Consider the following 20,861-nt stretch of genomic DNA (forward strand, 5'->3'; position numbering starts at 1 on the left):
GCTTCGCTCAATGTGATGCTTAACACTAACTTATTTTAAACTTATGGAGAGAAAGAGGACATCCAAAGACCATATGAAAGTCCTTCAAATCAAGCATGCTAAATATAGACATTTAATTACCATGATGTATAGAGTAAGTACTTAGTTTTCTTTGAATACCTCTCCTTTGAAGCAGGCTTTTCCCCAGAGACTACTAAGGAAAGTAAGTCCTTTAGGTGGTTTCTATCAGTAGAACAAATTGTTTGCACCAGTCCAGCGAATGTTGCTGTAAATATCTTTGCAAGTTAACCCTTTGAGGGAATATCTATTTGGGCAATATTCTCCCTTTTAGGTAAAAGGAGAGTTGAAAATGTGTTGAAATTTGTGCCTTACTGCAATACATCTTGTTCTTTTTCATTGCTATCATTGTGTTACTGAACTATATAGGTGGGTATTAACAAGTTCCTGGAAATGATGGCACAAAGTTAGTTACAAGGGAGAGAGAAGAACATTCCATTGTCTTTTGAAATACACACTACACTTATTTAGCACATTTGTTAAGAGTGCCTGGATTTTGCCTGAAATTGCCTGAGCATGTACCGTTGTCAATTATAAACACTGTTAATCTGGATAAAAGGATTCTCAAACTCAAGAAAGGGAACTGAAGATTTTAACAATACAGGAGCACATCTGTCTAGCTCAGTAGAGGTTTTACTTCATCTTACTACACTGCTGTTTTCTCAACACACCCAACAGATGTGGTGAAGGTTATAGAGAACAGCAAAGGTGTGGAACCATGACTAGAACACATCCCCTCTTGATGGGCTCAACCCTAAAGATTAATTCCCTTCACCACTGGAACATAGCGGTTGTGTGAGTGCCTACAAAATACAATGCAGTTGCTTGCCTCCAAGTGCACAGCCTCTACCACTGAGGATCAAGGTTTCAGGTGCATGGGAACACCAGCACATGCAGCTCCCCTTCAAGTTGTGCTCTATTCCAAATTGTAAATATATCACCATTCCTTTGTCATTGCTGGGTCTAAAAGCTTGGAATGTCCTCACAAAAATTACTGTAGGGGTACCTTCACCAAACAGATGCAATTGTTCAAGAAGGTCACTCATCCCTACCTTTTCAAAGGAAAACAAGGATGGAGAATAAATATTGTCCTTGCCAACAATATTCACATCAAGAAAAATATACTAAAAACACTTCATACTCATCTTCAAATTTTCCTAATAAGTCAAATTCTAAAATGTCTTAAACATTTAATGCCAAATATAGAATGTTCGGGTACATTATTTTATTTCCATATCAGAGCATTTAAGTTGAAGACTTCTACCTTAAACCAAATTGTCTCTCGCTCTCGAACTACATTACAAATTTTACCATATAATGACATTTCCCCAGAGGAACGCAAAGGAACTAGCCACCTTGTTACAAAAGGTCTAAGACAGCCAGTTCCCTATTCAATTCCATTAAACATTCTTTCAGAAAACTGTCCTGAATGCATGCTATGAATTAATTCTAAATTGATTTGCCTAGGCAGTAAGATTAAAATCCCCCATGATTATTTTCTCTTTCACTACAAGCTTATCTAATTTCTTCATTCATTCTCATTTTACGTTACTACTGTTAAGCCTGTAAACCACCCCAACCAAGTGACTTTTGTCCCTTATCTCTTTGCTCCCATACATACTAATTTTTCTTCCTGATCTTCTAAGCCAAACCATTCTGGTGTCCTCCTTTATTATCAGGGCTATGGCACATCCCTTTCCTTTTTATCTGTCCTTTCTAAATGCCAAGTACCTGCAATGTTGTTCTCGATGTAATGACATCTCTGTCACAGCTATTACGTCAAATCCATTTGCATCTAATTGTGTCATGAGTTCATTTGTTTTATTACAAGTACTTCCTGCATTCAGATACAATGCCTTTAAATTTGGACTTATACTAATTTTTCTTGAATTGATTTTGTTTACTCATGTCCCTTCCTAACTCACTCTCTTTATCATTTTCCAAAGTGCTACCTTGTTCTATGGCCTTGTCTTTTCCATTGAAATCAATGGATTTTTGGTGCCATGGAGTTAGAAACGACAAGGCCAAAGCACACAGAAACAGGCCCTTCGACCTTTCTGCCCTTCTGCATTATTCCTATTTGCCTGCTTTAGGTCCATATCCTTCTACACTTTGCCTCTTTCACTCCAAGGAAAACAAGCCCAGCGTATGCAATCTCTCCCATTAACTAAAGTCCTCCACAAAGGGAATGGAGTGGAGCACTTTGTGACCAGTGACCATAATTCCATTAGTTTTAAAATAATTAAAAGTGAAACAAAGGACTTGTCCACAAGTTAAAGTCCTAAATTGGGGAAAGGCTAACTTTGGTGGCAATAGACAGGAACTTGCAAAGGTTGATTGGGAGAGGCTTTAGCAGGCAAAGGGATGCAAGGCAAGTGGGAGGCTTTTAAAAGTGATAGGAAGAGTCCAGGGCCAGCATGTTCCTGTAGAGTGAAGGGCAAGGCTGGCAAGATTAGGGAACCCTGGTTGACAAGAAATATTGAGGTTCTGGTCAAGGAGGAGGAGGACACGCTTGTCAGGTTTAGACAGCTTGAGTACAAGGAATGTAAAAGTACACTTAAGGAGGAAATTAGGAAGACAAAATGGGGACATGAGTTAACACTGGCAAATAAGGCAAAGGAAGATCCTGGAAGATTCTACATTTATGTTAAGAGCAAAAGGGTAACTAGGGAGAATAGGTCCCTTTAAGGATCAGCGTTGTAATTTATGTGTGGAGCCATGGAAGATGGGCGAAGTCTTAAATGAATACTTTGCATCTGTATTTACTGTGGAGGAGGACATGGAAGAGATATCCTGAAACATATTGACATTACAAAAGAGGTGTCGGTGGCTTTGAAGCACATAAAAGGTGGATAAATTCTGGACCTGACCAAGTGCATCCGGAAAAAATCACTGGGGCCCTAGCAGAGGCTTCTGTATCTTCATTACCCATGGCTGTGGTACCAGAACACTGGAAAATGGTTAACATTGTGTCTTTATTTAAGAAGTGCTGCCAGGAACTACAGGCCAATGAGCCTTACATCAGTGGTGGGAAAGTTACTGGAAGGCAGTCTGCAAGACTGGGTTTATTTGCATTTGAAAAGGCAAGAACTGATTAGAGATAGTCAGCAATGGCTTTGTGCATGGGAAATCATGTCTCAAGAATTTGATCAAGTTTGTTTTGAAGTGATGGCCAAGGGTATTGACAAGGGTAGGGCAATAGACAATGTCAGCATGGACTATAAGCAAGGTCTTTGATAAGGTTCCCATGCTAGGCAGGTCCAGATGTTTAGAACACATGGGATCTAGGGCGAGTTAGCCACTTTGATATAAAATTGGCTTGGTGATAGGAAGCAGAAGGTGGCAGTGGAGGATTGCTTGTCAGATTGGAGCCTGTGACAAGTGGTGTGCTGCAGGGATCGATGCTGGGTCCCCTGTTGTTTGTCATATAGATTAATGATTTGGATGAGAATGTAGGTGGCATGATTAGCAAGTTTACAGATGACATCAGAATTGGCAGTATGGTGGACAGTGAAGAAGGTTATCCAAGGTTACAACAGGATATTGATTAGTTGGGAAAAATGGACAAAGGAATGGCAGATGGAATTTAATTGAGACAAGTGCAATGTGATGCATTTGGGAAGTTAAACCAGGCCAGGACATACAGTAGATATCAGGGCCCTGAGGAGTATTGTTTAACAGAGAGACCTAGAGGTTCAAGTACATAGTTCCCCAAAAATGGCAACATGGGGAGACAGGGTGGTAAAGAAGACATATGGCATGTTTGCTTTCATCAGCTATAGCATTGAGTTCAAGAGTTGAGAAATCACATTACAGTTGCATAAAATGTTAGACTGCACTTGAAGTATTGTGTGCAGTTCTAGTCACCATGCTATAGGAAGGATGTGATTAAACTAGAGAATGCAGAAAAGATTCACAAGAATGTTGCCTGGACTGGAGGGCTTGAGTTATAAGGAGAGATTGGAGTATTTGCCCCAACACCATTCAGGACATAGTGCACTTGACTTACCCCTCCAACACTATTATATCATAGTTGTGATGTGTGTTGTCTGTAGGGGTATTGTCACTGATTAAATTCTAGTATTCCATATGCAAAGCATTTTGAGAGCCTCCTCTTTCATTTAGGTTTGAGTTGAAGGCCCACCACGACCTTTAAATGACAACAGGAGGAATAAATTTCAGCTTTTTTAACAAACACTTAATCTGAGAATTAAAAAACTACAAGGCTTTTAGTGAATTGCAAATTGCTTTTGGAACTTTGGTATGAACTTATCTTTTTATTTTCCTACCAGCTATTAGGTAATTGAACTAAAACTAAATTCCTAATCCATACAAATGATTTGGATTTAATAAATTATTATTTTTCAGTGCAAAATGTCTCTCTAAAATGAAGCTAGAATAATAAGTTTGAAATGATAATACATTTCAAAATAGGAACCCAAAATAAAAAGATGGTCTACACATGCAATGTCAATTCCTCAAAGAAAACATGATTAATACTATTTACTAATTACTGGAGCAGAACCAGAATACAGAATAGCAGAAAGAAATACAAGTGTGCTGATATTACAAATAAAATTCTTTGGAACATTCATAAAGTATTATCAGGATTTATTGTTTATTATGTATCAAAATATTTCCAAAGCATTTGATCTATTAGCACAACTACAAAGGTATTCCTTTGGGTATGCTTGTCTTGTTGGTGTGATGAACAATTCTTTATAAATAATCTCATGAGGCTATCCACTAATGAAGGGAACAAAGACTGGAAGCATTTCCAACTGGCTTTGAGTGCTGGATTGGAGAACTTCCATGTACCCTGAATATAAGACCATCAATAGCTGAGAGTTATTAATTGTGGTAATCTTGTCCAAACTTTAGAATTAACTAACCCAGTTTAAATAAAAAATGTACAAAATAATATTCAATTAATTTTTGTTTAGATGTACAAAAGATTTCTTCAAGTAAATGCTAATATTAATAGCTGCACTATAACAGCTTGGCAACAGAACAGATACTACTGGATCATATGACATCAGCACCACAGCAGAATTTTGATGGGGTTCACAACCATATCAGTACACTGAGCCATTTCTTCAAATTATGTGCAGTAAATCAATTCAACCGAAACTTTTCTGGAGATATGAGGTGACCAAGATGGATTCAGTACTTATAGGTGAGGATGGTTGCAAGTTCTTTGGACTTGTCTTTTGCAGATGTGGCCAAGCAGTTCAAAAGAACAGAGAGCTGGGAATCATGGGAAGGTTGGCCAAGCTGTCCTTAGACGAATGGAAGATACAAATCCATAAAACTAGCTGGGCCAGATATTCACAGGTTAGTGATGCTATGGCAAGACTAGGTGTTACTGACCACATGCAAGTCCATTGATCAGTGACTGAATATTTAACAGAAGTGTCGGTCCAGATAAAGAGAAATAATAGAGGCACACCGAACGGAGACTAGGTTTCCTGACCTTACCTCATTTGGATGGTTGCATTTAAAGCTTTGAAGTGACTAAGAGTGGCCCTCCCAACTTGCCATCCAAGTGGTCAAGCCAAGAGAAGTTTCTAGAAGGCCACAGCAGGGGTATAATTACACCCCCTCCCCCTAACCCCCCTGCCCAATCTGCAAGCCAGAGCAGCAATAACTCTGCCCTGATGGTCAGCAGGGAAGAAGTTTGGCAACAGCCAGTAAAGACCATGGCCAGCAAAGGCCTATTTTGAGGGGTCCAACCAAGGGAGGGAAGACAGCACCAGTACCACCTGAGGCAGGAGACCAACCTTTGTGAAGGGCAGAGAACCCAGGATTCTTTGAGAACCCAGTGTGTGAGAGAGCGCAAGTGGGACTGCGAGCGAGCATGCGAGAGAAATGCCTTTTACTGCTCAGGGTGTGCTCTTCTACACTCCTCAGTGAACCAGGGTTGGTTTCCTGGCTTGACACGAGGAATATGCCTGGTCTTTAAGTTACATATTGTCATGTAACATAACTTTGCTGCTGCTAAGACTTCACAGCACCTTAGCAATGCTCAATTTTGATCTGCTTGTTGTATTCTGAATCTGCTTCTTAGGCAGTTCCTTAGGATCAAGTATGACTTGTTTCCATTCCAATTTTGCGAGTTCTGAGGTGGCTAGTGAGGCTTATGAGTCCAAGGACTTGATGATATCCATCACAGTTTTGAAAGGGTGGCTTTGATACTCTGTTTATCATCTTTCAAGCAAAGGAGGTCGGTTAATAGGGTTAGAGCACATGGAATTGGAGGTAACATACTGAAATAGACTGAGAATTGGCTATTTGGCAATGGAATGCAATATAAATGGATCCTATTCAGCTTGGCAGGCTATAACTAATGGGTTACCCAGATTGGGCCATTGGTATTATCCACCCCCTCAAATTGCTCAAAAGCTTTCAATTTTCAACATGACCTTCTAAACTCCAATGATTAGAGACCCTTATGAAAGAATCAACAAAGTGAACCTTCTCTGTACTGCCTCCAACTGAAGTATATTATTCCTTGAACATGGAGTCAAAAAACTAAATGCAGTTCTCCAGGTACAGTCTCCTCAGTGGTAGGTAAAACTGCATCAAAACATCCCCACCTTTATACTCCATGCCTCAAGCCATAAAGGCCAACATTCCATCAACTTCCTAATTACTTGCTATACTTGAATGCTAAGTTGGTGCTTCATGCACAAGGATCCCCACACTTCTTTTAACTAGAGGCTGAAGTAGAAATCTTCCTTAGTCATTTGCATAGCTTTCAGGTTTGTGGCATATGACCGAAGCATGTCAGTTCCGCATTGGAGTGAGCTGGAGAGTCACAAGATGTTCAAATTCCACGGGGGTACTTGTTGAGATTCCAGACGACTTATTGTTGATGGCAATCCCATGAAGCCGGCATTCCTATTCCAGTTTTCCCTTCCAGACATAGTTGTCCCCATCTACCTCGTTCTTTGAGCTGGTCTTCTGCTATCCATCATGCCATATTCAGCATAGTAACATCAAAGCATCTGAGTTTCTGATCTGTGACGGCAGAGCAACATTCAGATTTGTTGCTGTTGTCACTGTCCATGAGGGTCCTGACATTACAAGTCCTAAACTGTTGTTTGACTGTCCCACAGATAAGCCAAGCAACAGTGATGCTCATTAAACCATGCCCATCAGACAATGTTCCTCCTGTCTTTTTGTCATTAGTTACTACCCGCTCCACAGGTGGAACAGATCCACCAAGAGTGACAGCACAATGGCCTGCAATCAAGAGGAAGTGGGTGATGACCACCCATCACCCTCCCTCCTAAGAGGAGTTAGGACTACAACAGGAAAAAAAAACTGAAGGCAGCAAGGAGACACAATGTTCACTGAGTGATTGACTTCGATGTCCATCATGAACAGTGGCCAAGTTTGAAGGACACCACCTAGACCAAATCTGCAGCAGGTGCTCAGGTCAAAGAGTATAAAAGATTTATTAAGATAATTCTCACATACCTGTTGCAGGTGCATCTGTTCATGACAATGTTGGTAAGAATGACCAAAGTAATTGTGAAGGGAGTCTTATGTTCAAACTGAGGACACAGTGCATCATGGTAAATGGGGTAGAGTTTTCAGATTGAAAAGTAGAAGTTGACTATGTGTAACTTCTTTTAACATGGGTGGCTGTTGCAAACCAGCTACCACGTGGATATTAATGCACAAATAGGTGGCCACAAAACAAAGACACCTGACAATGCACACAGACACACACAAACACATACATGGTGGCCCTGGGGACCAATGTAAGCCCAGCAACATGTGACTGTTGCCAACAGTCACCCAAAACACCAGCCCAGCCCTTGAAGATACACCGATGTAAGGAATCTGGTTAAGACCGAGTTCCGGCAGCTGGAACGTGGCATGATTCTGGGTTGGGGAAAGAGGCCTGGGGAACCAAATGTGAAAGGAAGAGGAAAGTGTCTTGGAGGGAGTGTAGGGAAAGAGAGATGATGGGGAAGCAGGGATCACATCCCTCTATAGGTTCTTCCCTAGTCTCTTGACCACAGCAGCATCTCCAGCACTCGCCACAGCTGCCACACATAGCTAAGCCTTGACCATTAAGTAACACCACTCAGTGGCAATATATAGAGATTTTAGTAAGGGTTGGAGAGTGAGTGAGAGCATAGGAAGGACTCTGATGGGAAAGTGTGTGAGATATGGCAGCAGGATAGAGGTGCAGAAGGTGATGAGAAGAGGGCCAGAGGAAAAAGAGGGGTAGAGGTGCACAGGAGATAAACAAAAGAAGGAACTAACCAGCAGGTGCAACTGAGAGGAAGGAGACTGCAAGAATTGGCAGGAAATGGATTGATGGAGCGTAGGTGTTCAGGGAGTGCGAGAGACACTGGCAGATAAGGACTAGGTAGATCAGGAATAAGTAGGGTGAATGGAGAGCAAATGGGGTTATAGCATTGCAGGAATCTGTGCCTGAAGCCACCTGTGTGTGATTTTGTTATGTCTATTTACTTATTCTCTTCAAGACTCATTACTATTTTCTTTTGCTTTGGACCAATTGTACTCCTATTGCTTATCTCTTCCACTTCCTACCTGAACACTCTCTGCACTTAAAGCATGCTATATTGCCAACTTCTTCCAGTTTTCCAATATTATCTTTGGGTTATGATCATTTGTAAATCTATAAATTCAGCTTGATTTAGTGAATTTTTCACAACATTTATGAAAAATATTTTAATATAATGCTCTCAAAATAGCTAAACCACAATGTTCCAAACATTAAGCTATTTAGTTCAATCATCTATCACTGTCAAAGTACCATCCTTATGCACCCAAGTGCCTCTCATGTTAACTTTAACAAAACATTAGACAGAACAAAGCAAATAAACTAAAAGTGGTAATCTACCTTTCTTTGATCACTTATTCATCACAGTTTAGCTCACAACTAGAAATCTGTGTATAGCATCTATTTATAAATGTAAATTAAGAACTTTTTAAAGGTCTGTTCTTTAAAAGATCTCATAGCTGAGGTTAGGAGAAAATACATATTCACCTCTATTAAGGATAGAAGTCAAGTATTCCAAAAGGCCAGGCAGTAACTTGTGCTTTAAAAAAAAGAATTCCCTTGCAAGGTATTTTGCCTTAATAATGCAACTAAAAATATCAGTTCAGCTGAACCAAAATAATAACTCACTTTCTCCAACTAATTTCCTGTTGACTCCACAATCCAATTTTATACTGTGAAGAAAATTAACTAGCAGTTGACAAGTAACTCTGTCATCACCACAGGCATCAAATTACAATGCTACTTCTTAAAATGTAATTAGTGCATTAGGAATATTGGTTGGTTCCAGCAGCTTTAATCAGCTGTTCTCTGCTCTTTAAAGACCAGCCACATTGGTGATATGCTTGTTATGCTTGCAGTTATATTACTGCACTAGTAATCAGAAGACCTGTACTGATGACTTAGAGACAGAACTCCAAGTTTCCCCATAGATGCCAATTAAATAAAACTAGAATAAGAACCTAGTATTGGTAATATCAATGATGAAATTAGTGGATTGTCATATAAAAAAAAACCATCTGGTTTACTGATGCTTTTTACAGAAGGAAAACTGCCATTCTTACCCAGCCACAGCACTGAGCTTTTATCTGCCCCCAGACACAAATCAGCAGGCCACTCATCTGTATGCAACTACTGCAGAAATACAATAATACTACATCTGGAAAGCCAATCTCGCATCACTCTAAGTACTGGCTTTGACAATGACAAACCGCAAACAGTCCAGCTGACAATGTAAGGCTACTGCACAATCATCTGGGAACTTATGCCAATATTGCAAAATGGAGAGAAATTGCAAGACTGTCCCTCAGACTAGTTAAGCAACAGTGATGCTCATTAAATAATTTCTATCAGGCAATGCTCATCCACTCTTACCTATCACTGTCATTAAGTACTGCCTGCTCCACAGGCAGAACAGATCCACCAAGAGTGACAGCACAATGGTGTGCAACCAAAAGGAAGTGGCCAATTGCCACCCATCACCCTCTCTCCCTCCCAAGACGATTTAGCACTCCAGAATGAAGACAACAGAAAAAATAAAGTGAGATCAGCAAGGGCACACAATGTTCACTGAGTGATCAACTTCAATGTCCATCATGAACAGTGACCAAATCTGCAGGAAACCTCCTGGACAAAATCTGGCAGCAGGTGCTCAGATCAAAGTGTACAAAAAAATTTATTTAAGCTTATCCCCACCAATCTGCGGTAGGTGCATCTGTTCATGATAATATTGGTAAAAAAGACCAAAGTGATGTGGAGACAAAGTCTTACCTTCACACTGAGGACACAGTGCATCATGCTGAACAGGATAGATTTTTAACAAATTTTGCGATTCAACACTGGGTTTTTATAAGCTTGTGTGCATCATGAGCAACAGCAGAATGATATTTAAAATCTCCTGCCAGGAGAAGTATCAGGCCTACCTACAAATGAGAGACCAGCCATGTGAACCTATAACTCTGGACTACATACATACGAAAAAGTGAAAACAGCAAACTATAGACAGGGCCAAGTAATCCCAAGGCCAACAGCTCAGATCGATGCTCTGTAGTCCTGCCCTGCCCTGCCCCAATCATTCACAAATGGTAATGGACTTGTAGCAACTAATAAGAAGAGGCAGCTTACTAATCACCCTCATCCTCAATGATTGCAGAACCCAGCCTATGACTACAAAAGGAAAGCTGAAATATAAGATTAAATTCACTGCGAAGCATTTGCAGCTTTCTTCTGTCAGTACTGTCAAGTGGATAATCAATTTTGGCCTCCTCCTGAGGACTCCACCAGCATAGAAACCGTCTTCATCCAATTCTGTTCCCTCTATGTGGTATCAATAAACAGCTGAGTGCTCTGGATACAGCAAGGCTTTAGAGTTTGAAAAAAAAATACCCTCTGCAGTGTTAAAGACTGTGTTCCTGAACCAGCTGCACCTCCAACTAATTTATTCCAACATTCTAATTTGCTGCAACATTGGCATCCACAAAACAATGTGGAAAATTGCCCAGTTATGTCCTGATTTCAAAGAAGAAAATCCAATCCAACTTATCACTCTCCCATCAATCTTTTCCAAATCAGTTGAAAAGTGAAAGTATTGTTGTCATCAAGAGGTACTCACTCATCAAATAACTGCTCATTAATGTTCAGTTTAGGTTTATTTAATACCACTCAGCCCCTGACATCATTAGTCTTATCCAAATAAAAGGGTTCTGAATTCCAGAAATCAGTTGAAAGCGTAAAAACAGTATATGATTTTGCGTAATAACAAGGATCTCTTCTAAAAGTGAAGCAGTGAGGCAGTTTGACAACTTTCTTCTGGCTTGAGTCAATCCTAGCAAGAGGAAGTATGCATGTTGGAGTTAAAAATGGTAGGGCCTAGGTCATGGCCATGACAAACTCCTGCAGCAAAAATCTAGGGGTGAAGTTTTCAAAATGCTCGTACCTTTGCCCTGAAAACGGTCACATTAAATATACATCCATCAGTTTTTCTGGTTAATGTCCAATTAAAAGCTTAGGGAGTGTGATATACAATCATTTTACATGACTTAACAAGCATTTCACATGGCTTGTTTTTCCTGTCATTGCTACCATCAAATTTATAATTTCATTAAACTAACTTCATAAAACTTATTACCAGGAATGATATTGATTTTAACCTAATCTTTGAATTTTTGCCTAATGACTATTATAAATAGCAAAATTTTGACTTAGATATGCATCAAATGTTCAAACACTCAGCCAATTGTACTTGTGCATAGTTGATAATAAAATTTCCAATTCATGATAATTATCTAACACACAATAAAGAAGAAATCAGCATTAAATCTTGAAGCATGGATCTGAGCTGTAAACATAGGCCTGAAACTTGATGGTAAATGCCAGTACGTTTGGGACTTGGACTCACATGCAGGTCCAAAACTTGCTGAAATGATTCCCAGCACATCTATCACAATGGTCCATCATTGGACATGGAGTTCAACACTGAACATGGAATACAGAATGTAGAACAGTACAGTACAGGAGCAGGCCCTTTGGCCCACCATGTCCACACTGACCATGATGCCAATCTAACTAATCCCATCTGCCTGCATATTGTTTGTATCCCTCTATTCCCTGCCTGTTCATGCATCTGTCTAAACGCCTCTTAAACAATGCTATCGCATCTGCTTCCACCACCTCCTCTGGCAGTGCATTCCAGGCACCTAGCACTCTGTGTACAAAAAAAAACTTGCCTCGCACATCTCCTATAAACTTTCTCCCTCTCACTTTAAACTGTGTGCTCCAGTATTTGACATTTGGGAATGTATTCCCAAATACAGTATTTGTCCTAGGAAAAACACTCTGACTTTCTACCATATCTGTGCTTCTCATAATTTTATATACTTCCATCAGGTTGCCCCTCAGTCTCTGATGCTAGAGTTAAAACAATCTAAGTTTGTCCAATTTCTTATAGCTGATACTCTCCAATGCATGTAACATCTTGGTATACTTCTTTTGCACCCACTCCAAAGCCTCCGCATCCTTCTGGTAATGTGGCAAGCATAACTGCACACAATACTCCAAATATGGCCCAAGGAAGGTTTTATACAGCTGCAACACAACTTCCCAACTTTTATACTCAAGTGTCCCTACTGATGAAGGCAAGCAAGCCATGTGCCTCCTTTACCACTCTATCCATTTGTGTTGCCACTTTCACAGAGCTATGGACTTGCATCTTTGTTCCTGTGTGCTCTTAAGGTTTCTGCCATTTATTTTCCATATATTTTCCTCTTGCATTTGACCTCCCAAAATGGAACCCCTCACATTTGTCCAGATTAAACTCTTTCTGCCATTTCTCCACCCAAATTACCAACCAATCTACAGCCTGTTGTATTCTTTGATAACCTTCCTCACTGTCCACAACTCCACCAATCTTTGTCTTGTCTGCAAACTTACTAATCAGATCACCTACATTTTCATTCAGGTTATATATATACATTTTAAATAACAGAGATCCAGGCACTGACGCTTGTGGAACACCATCAGTCACAGACCTCCAGAGAAACACCCGTACACCACTATCCTGTCTTCTATGACCAAGCCAATTTTGTATCCAATTTACCCTCTCATCGTGGATCCCATGTGACTTAATCATCTGGACCAGTTTACCATGGGTGACTTTGTCAAATACTTTACAAAAGTCCACATAAGCAACATCCACTGCCCTACCCGGGTTAATCATCTTAGTCACTTCCTCAAAAAAAATTCAAATCAAATTTTAGATTCAGGACCTCCACACAAATCCATGCCGACTTTTCCTAATAAGTCTAAGTTTTTCCAAACACAATAAATCCCATCCCTAAGAATCTTCTCCTGTACTTTCCCGACCACTGGCATAAGACTCATTGGCCTATAATTTCCCAGTTTGTCCCAGTTGCCCTTCTTCCCATCTTAAACAAAGGAACAAAATTGGCTACTCTCCAGTCTTCTGGGACCTCACCTGTGGCTAAAGAAGATACAAAGATCTCTGTCAAAGTCCCAGAAATCTCCTCCCTTGCCTCCCTCGGTATCCTGCGACAGATCCCATCTGACCTAACGACTTAGCCACCTTAATGTTTTTCAAGAGACCTAAAACTACATCCTCCTTAATATCAATATGCCCTCCAATATCAACATACTCTTCCCTCATCTCACCATCATCCATGTCCTCCTCGTTGGTGAAAATTGATGCGAAGTACTCATTTAGAACCTTGCCCACTTCCCCTAGCTTCAGGTACAGATTCTTTTCTTTGTCCTTGAATGGACCTACCCTTTATTTCCCTAACTACCCTCTTACTTTTAATATACATATCAAATGCTTTGGGATTCTCCTTAATCCTACTTGTCAAGAGCACTTAATGGCCCTTTTTAACTCTCCTAAATCCTTGTTTAAGAGCTTTCCTGATTCCTTCATATTCCTCAAGGGCCTCGAAACATTTCAGCATCTTAAATCTTCCATATGTTTCCTTTTTTTTTGCTAAACTTGCATTATCTCTTGTCGTTCAAGGTTCCCAAAACTTGCCAATCTTATCTTTCATCCTTAAAGGAAAATGCTGGTCCTGAACTCTAACCAGATGACCTTTAAAAGAACTCCCACACGTCATATGTGCATTTACCCTCAAGCAATCACTCTCAATTTACTCTTCCCAGTTCCTGCTGTAAATATATTGTACATTGCCTTTCCCCAATTTAGCACTTTCACCCAAAGACCAGACATCCTTATCCATAACCATCTTAAAACTGATGGAGTTATGATCACTGGTCCCAAAATGTCCCCCACTGAAACGTTGATCACTTGGCCACATTCATTTTCCAATATATGGCCCTTTTGCTCAATGAGCTATCTAAATGCTGTTTCAAGAAACCCTCCTGAATGCACGTAACAAATCCTGCACCATCTAAGCCTCTAGCACTAAGGGAGCTCCAATAAATAATTTGGGAAGTTAAATATCACCCACTACAACTACTCTGTTGCTTTTACATCTTTCCATTACCTGTCTGCATTATTTGTTCCTCTAGATCCCGCTACCTATTAGGAGACCTCTACTTTAGCCCCATCATAATGATTGCATCTTTCTTATTCCCAAGTTCCACCCATATAGCCTCAGTTTATTGAGCCCTCCATGATATCCTTTCAATGTGCAGCTGTGACATTCACACTGATCACTAATGCAGTAACTCTTTTAGATCCCTCCTTATCACATCTGAAACATCTAAACCCTGGAATGTCAAGCTGCCAGACCTAACCCTCTCTCAACCAAGTTTCTGCAATGGCTACAACATCTCAGTTCCTTATACTAATCCAGCCTCTAGGCTCATTTGCTTTACCTGTTATACTCCTTGAATTAAAGTAAATACACTTCAGACTGTCAGTCCCATCGTGCTCATTAACCTGCCCCTGCCTGTTCTTTCTATCAGACTTACTTGAGCCAACCTCTACCTACTCCTCAACTTCTCCACCTGCTGACCTACTACTCTGGTTCCCACCCCCTTGCCACACTAGTTTAAACCCTCCTGAGTCGCACTAGCAAACCTTCCTGCAAGGATATTGGTGCCTTTCCAGTTTAGGAGCACAAACTTACTGAAGTTGCCCAACAATTTGCTGGTGAACTGCTCATAGATTCTGCACCAGGTCAGATCTATCATAGAATCTGCAAGCCTATTCATTTAAATGGAGATTTTATGGCTGCATGGAAGAAAGGTAAGAATATTTTTTTAATTATTGGTGTTGACTGTAAAGTTTTAAAATATTTAAATGAATCCATTAAGTGTTTCTAGAGGATTTGACTTTTTTCATTTTGATTGGTTTAATTTGAACTTTAACTGTTTTCAAATGCTTCCTAACATCTCTTCATTTTCAGAAGCTTTGAACAAACTGGACAGTTTTGACAGATGACAAAGCTAGAGGAGTGGCTATGCCATTTGTCTAAGGCTCCTTCAGTTACATGGGTTGGGCTTGTTCTGACTCATCCACATACCTGCAGTTAGATATACAGGCCTTGCTATTTAGAATTTGTACTTTCTTTTCAGTCTTCTTGATATGATTTAAGTCAGACTGCAACCTATGCATGCCTCAGCAGCAGGTACAGGTGGTGAGTCAGACTGAGCAAAATACAGACCATGATTCTGTCAATCATTATAATGAGGCTAGTTTTATAGCATGTATTGTTTTTCCAAGAATAAACTCCTTTTATAAAAGTGATTAGGCAGGAGTCTTAGTTCATTTTAACAGTGAAAAAATATTGTGATCAGAATTAAATATACAAGTTGCTGAAGAAACTGGAATTTCAGTAAGGTATCATTCCACCCTTTCAGTTCAGCCAAACTCCTACCTCTCCTTTCTATAACAAAACCACCTATGGAAATAACATTACTTTCAAAATAATCAATGATAGCAAGATTTTTTTTAAAGAATACATACCATGCCATTGCAGTATTTTGTCATGCAAAATTAAACAGTTCCAAGGTAATCTTGGCAAAAATACATAACCAGTGAAATTATTTTGGAACCTCAAATGTTTTGTTTTTAGAGTAATTACTGTGGCCATGAGCTCTGACTGCAATCGATCCCTAAACCTCAATGTCCTAAGCACAAAGTGGTCCTTGATATTCAGTGTTATCCTTAGGAGCTTGAAATTAAACAAATCACTTGAACCTTTTCTTATACACTATGTGGTTCAACAATCTAATAAGACAGTTCCTTTAATACAGTATGAAAAATAAAATCATATTCTTCACAGAGGATCACAACAATAATGAAGTCCTTTTAGAAAATTGCCAGATATAAAAAGTAACAAAGACATATTCTGATTTTAAAAAATAATTATATTTATCATTCAACAATAATTTTGATCCTTACAATCAATCATCTCCCAAAGCGTGCTTAATAACTTGTGTGAACATGTATGTTTGTATATGCAGTTGCACAAGTATGTGCAAACATACATGCATGAAGCACACACACCTCAATATAATAAATGCTAGTCATTTAACTTAAATTATGAAAGGATGATAAACAGAATATGAACAGATGCATTTCCAGATGAGTCAGCATTTTGCAAGCCCACCTGCTGGTATTATGCCGAGAGGAAGTGGTGCTCTGACAGGCGTGAAGTTGGAATCTACGTCCTTCCCAGCATCAATCTGTGCTCGAAGCAGTAAGGCACGAGCAACCTCACTGGCAGTCCCATCACCACCCACGCACACCACTCTAAAGAGCAATAAACAAAACACAAGAAATTGTAGTGGAGGAATTATTATATTTTATTTGAATAAGAAAGATTACACTTGTACCTTTATAGGGGATGCAAAAAGAAATATGATGATTTCATTTAAAATTGCATGAAATTTTGCCCAAGCTTTCAGTTGTACATCACCGTAATTCTCCATCTCACTCCAACTCTGACCTCTCACACTGTTCCACTAAACTCTAATGCAAACTCAAGGAACAACACATCATATTCTTGATTAGGTGCACATATCTCATCCTTCCAGACTTTCTGAATTCAACAGTTTCAGATAATTAGCATTCCTAGTTATTGTATCTCATAGCCAGCATTCAGTTTTTTTCCTGATAATTCCATATTATTCATATTCTCCTTTTTACGCATTCTCCAGAACTACCTTTTGCTATTCATTAAAATCTTTACAACCTTTCATTATTTAATTTCCCCTACTAGCACCCCAACGTTGCTTTGTGATCTCTGCATCCTTTCCCCCTCTTTTCTGCATTTTAAGCTAATTTCTCAGTATTGATGAAAGATCATCTTTCCCTCTATAGATACTGTCTGATTTGCAGCAAATATCTAGCATTTTCTATTTAATTTCAGATTTCTAACATCTGCAGTATTTGCAGTTAAATCCATAAGACCATAAGACATAGGAGCAGAATTAGTCCATTCGGTTTGAGTCTGCTCCGCTATTCAATCATGGCCAATTTCTTTTTCCCTCTCAACCCCATTCTCCTGCCTTCTCCCCGTAACCTTTGATGCCCTTACTAATCAAGAACGTATCAACCTCCGCTTTATATGTACCCAATGACTTGGCTTCCACAGCCGTCTGTGGCAATGAATTCCATAGATTCACCACCCCCTGGCTAAAGAAATTCCTCCTCATCTCTGTTCTAAAAGGATGTCCTTCTATTCCAGGCCTGTGCCCTCTGGTCCTAGACCTTCCCACTAATGGAAACATCCTCTCCACGTCCACTCTATCCAGACCTTTCAATATTTGGTAGTTTCAATGAGATCCCCCCTCATCTTTCTAAACTCCAGCAAGTACAGGCCCAGAACCATCAAATGCTTCTCATATGTTAACCATTTCAATCCCGGCATAATTCCTGTAAACCTCCTCTAGACCCTCTACAATGCCAGCACATTCTTCCTTAGATATGGGGCCCAAAACTGCTCACAATACTCCAAATGTGGTCTGACCAATGCCTTTTAAAGCCTCAGCATTACATCCTTGCTTTTAGATTCTAGTTCTCTGAAAATGAATGCTAACATTGCATTTGCCTTCCTTACTACTGACTCAAGTTAACCTTTTGGGAGTCCTGCACAAGGACTCCTAAGTCTCTTTGCACCCCCAATATCTGAATTCGCTCCCTATTGAGATTTCAATTTGCTTCTCTCACTGATACTTGCTTTAAAGTTTTGGTAATATTAACTTCCTGGCAAACATTTATCACTACACATGAATAATACAAAGCTTCATGAAGAATGGTTTTCCATTATATACAAAATGATCTTTAGTTTTAAACTAAGATGTAGTTTTAGGATTTTCTTTTTTTTTTGCCCAACCAATTAGCACCACATGCAAAAATGTTGAAAAAAGCAAAGCTTAAAACAGGGCTACACATTCAGGACACAGCATAAATGATAGAAGTTTTTGAATCTACTGCACTGGTAATTGGTGGCCTGCCTCAAGGGAACTAAACCACCAAGATGGAAGGCAGTTTTAATGGTCAGCGGCAAGAATTTAAATGCCGAATTAAGGATTGTTCACCCATTAATTGAAACCGAGTTTTACATTATAGACCGCGCTAGCTACCTGACTACATGGCCAAGCGCATGGGGCGCGGGGGCAAGGTTCTTTCGAACTTTATTTCAATTTCAATTGGGATACAAACACATAGCCAATGAGACCTTGGCTCACATCTCCGGGCGATGTTTGGCGGTCAAGAACATTCGTATAAAAAGGCATAACAAAATTCTCGAAAGACTAAGGTCCAAGGCGGAACAATATCAATGGGTTCCTTATATGGAACCGCATTTGAGGAGTGAAGACGGTATGTTGTGGAAGCCAGATGTTATTCTGGTTAAAGGTGATCGAGCAGCTGTGGTTGATGTTACCGCTCGATATGAAGATAACAACCAATCTACCTCAAAAGCCTGGGCCGAAAAGAGGAACAAATACCGGCATTTGACCGCACAAGTAAAGGAATTGACGAAGACCAAGATCGTCGAGTATTTCGGTTTTGTTATCGGTGCTCGAGGTCTGTGGGAGAAAGATAACAACACCTTGTTCAGTTTTCTGGGTATCCAGAAGTATAAGACATTTGCGGAAGACACTTGTAGCCTTGCGATACGATTAACAATTGATCTATTGCAGGTGTTTATGGATTATTGATGTATACTCTGTATATATGTATCTATTTGTATATATGTGTTTGTATCCCAATTGAAATTGAAATAAAGTTCGAAAGAACCTTGCCCCCGCGCCCCATGCGCTTGGCCATGTAGTCAGGTAGCTAGCGCGGTCTATAATGTAAAGCTCGGTTTCAATTAACACTTGGAATAGTGACTTAGCGCAGATGACACTAAAATAGGTGCCGTTGACAGTGAAGATGGTTATCAGGATTTACAAAGGGACTTTGATCAGCTGGGTAAGTGGGCCAAGGAACAGCAAAAGGAATTTAATTTGGATAAGTGCGAGGTGTTGCATTTTGGGAAGACAAATCAGGGTAGGGCATTCACAGTCATTGGGGAGGGCACTGGGGAGCATTGTAGAACAAAGGTATCTAGGAGTACAAGTACATGGTTCCCTGAAAGTGGCATCGCAGGTGGACAGGGTGGTGAAGAAGGCTTTTGGCATGCTGGCCTTCATGAGTCATGGCACTGAGTCTACAAGTTTGGATGTTATGTTGCAGCTGCATAAGATGTTGGTGAGGCTGCATTTGGAAAATTGTGTTCAGTTTTGGTCATCCTGCTGTAGGAAAGATGTCATTAAACTGGAAAGAGTACAGAGGAGATTGATGAGAATGTTGCTGGGACCTGAGGGACTGCATTATGGAGAGAGGTTTAGCAGGTTAGGACTGTTTTCATTGGAGCGTAAGAGAACGATAGAGGTGTATAAAATCATGAGAGGCATAGATAGGGTCAATGCATACAGTCTTTTTTCCCCCCCAGGGTTGGGGAAATCAAGAACTAGAGAGCATAGGTTTAAAGTGAGAGGGGAGAGATTTAGTAGGAACCTGAGGGGCAACTTTTTCACCCAGTGGGTGGTCAGTATTTAGAAGAAGCTGCCAGAAGTGGTTGAGGCAGATACATTAACAGCATTCAAAAAGGTACTTGTACATGGATAGGAAAGGTTTAGAGGGATATGGGTCAAATGCGGGCAAATGGGACTAGCTTAGATAGAAACCTTGGTCAGCATGGACCAGTTGGCCTGTTTCCATGCTGTATGACTGCATGATTTAATGAAAGATACTGCCTGAAACCACAATGTACACAGCTGCTTGACAGGCTACTGAAGTGTCCTTTCAGAACTATCAAGACAACAAAAACAAGATCACTTGAGCAAGTCTAATATTTTTTAAAATAGAAGTGAAAATGCATTAATTCTGATATCATCTGACCCCAAGACTAACTCAAAGTGATTGGAAAGATTAGGATCATGATAAGCTGTACACAGTTGCTGGCCTGTCATAATATTACATCAGCAAGGATGCTCAATGTGTTGAAGGTCAGTGAAACCCTTTCGCTCTGGATATTTCTACACTGGTAGTTGAGCAATCTTTCAGCATTCTTTCCATCTGATTCCCTTTGGTTAAAATTAAATAACTTTTGGCTATCATGTACAAACAATATCAACTGTGATAAAAGTTGACAAACATTCGGGACCACCTCTACACCACTGTACTGAAAAACACACTCCACATGATTCAGGAGTGTAAATTTAGACCATAGAGGGAGTAAACAACAGAAGAATTAGCACAACGCATTAACCTGTGCACACTATAAGACAGAAGCAATGT

The 20,861-nt window shown here is 39.9% G+C and overlaps 1 protein-coding gene across 7 annotated transcripts in view; it reads right to left on the reverse strand.

Moving 5' to 3' along the window:
- The window catches only part of cerkl (ceramide kinase-like), a 134,289-nt gene that overhangs the window by 29,056 nt on the left and 84,372 nt on the right, over positions 1-20,861 (reverse strand). For 4 of the 7 annotated variants that reach the window (XM_052022202.1, XM_052022165.1, XM_052022173.1 and 1 more), the window contains 2 exons: positions 19,022-19,102; positions 16,678-16,820 (listed from right to left, as the gene is read on the reverse strand). In XM_052022202.1, the coding sequence (XP_051878162.1) occupies positions 16,678-16,820; positions 19,022-19,102 (224 nt within the window). The remainder of the gene's footprint in view (positions 1-16,677; positions 16,821-19,021; positions 19,103-20,861) is intronic. The other 3 variants (XM_052022182.1, XM_052022209.1, XM_052022193.1) reach the window with 1 other exon arrangement.

This window comes from Pristis pectinata, chromosome 1, assembly GCF_009764475.1.
Source record: "Pristis pectinata isolate sPriPec2 chromosome 1, sPriPec2.1.pri, whole genome shotgun sequence".
NCBI classification, from domain to species: Eukaryota; Metazoa; Chordata; class Chondrichthyes; order Rhinopristiformes; family Pristidae; genus Pristis; species Pristis pectinata.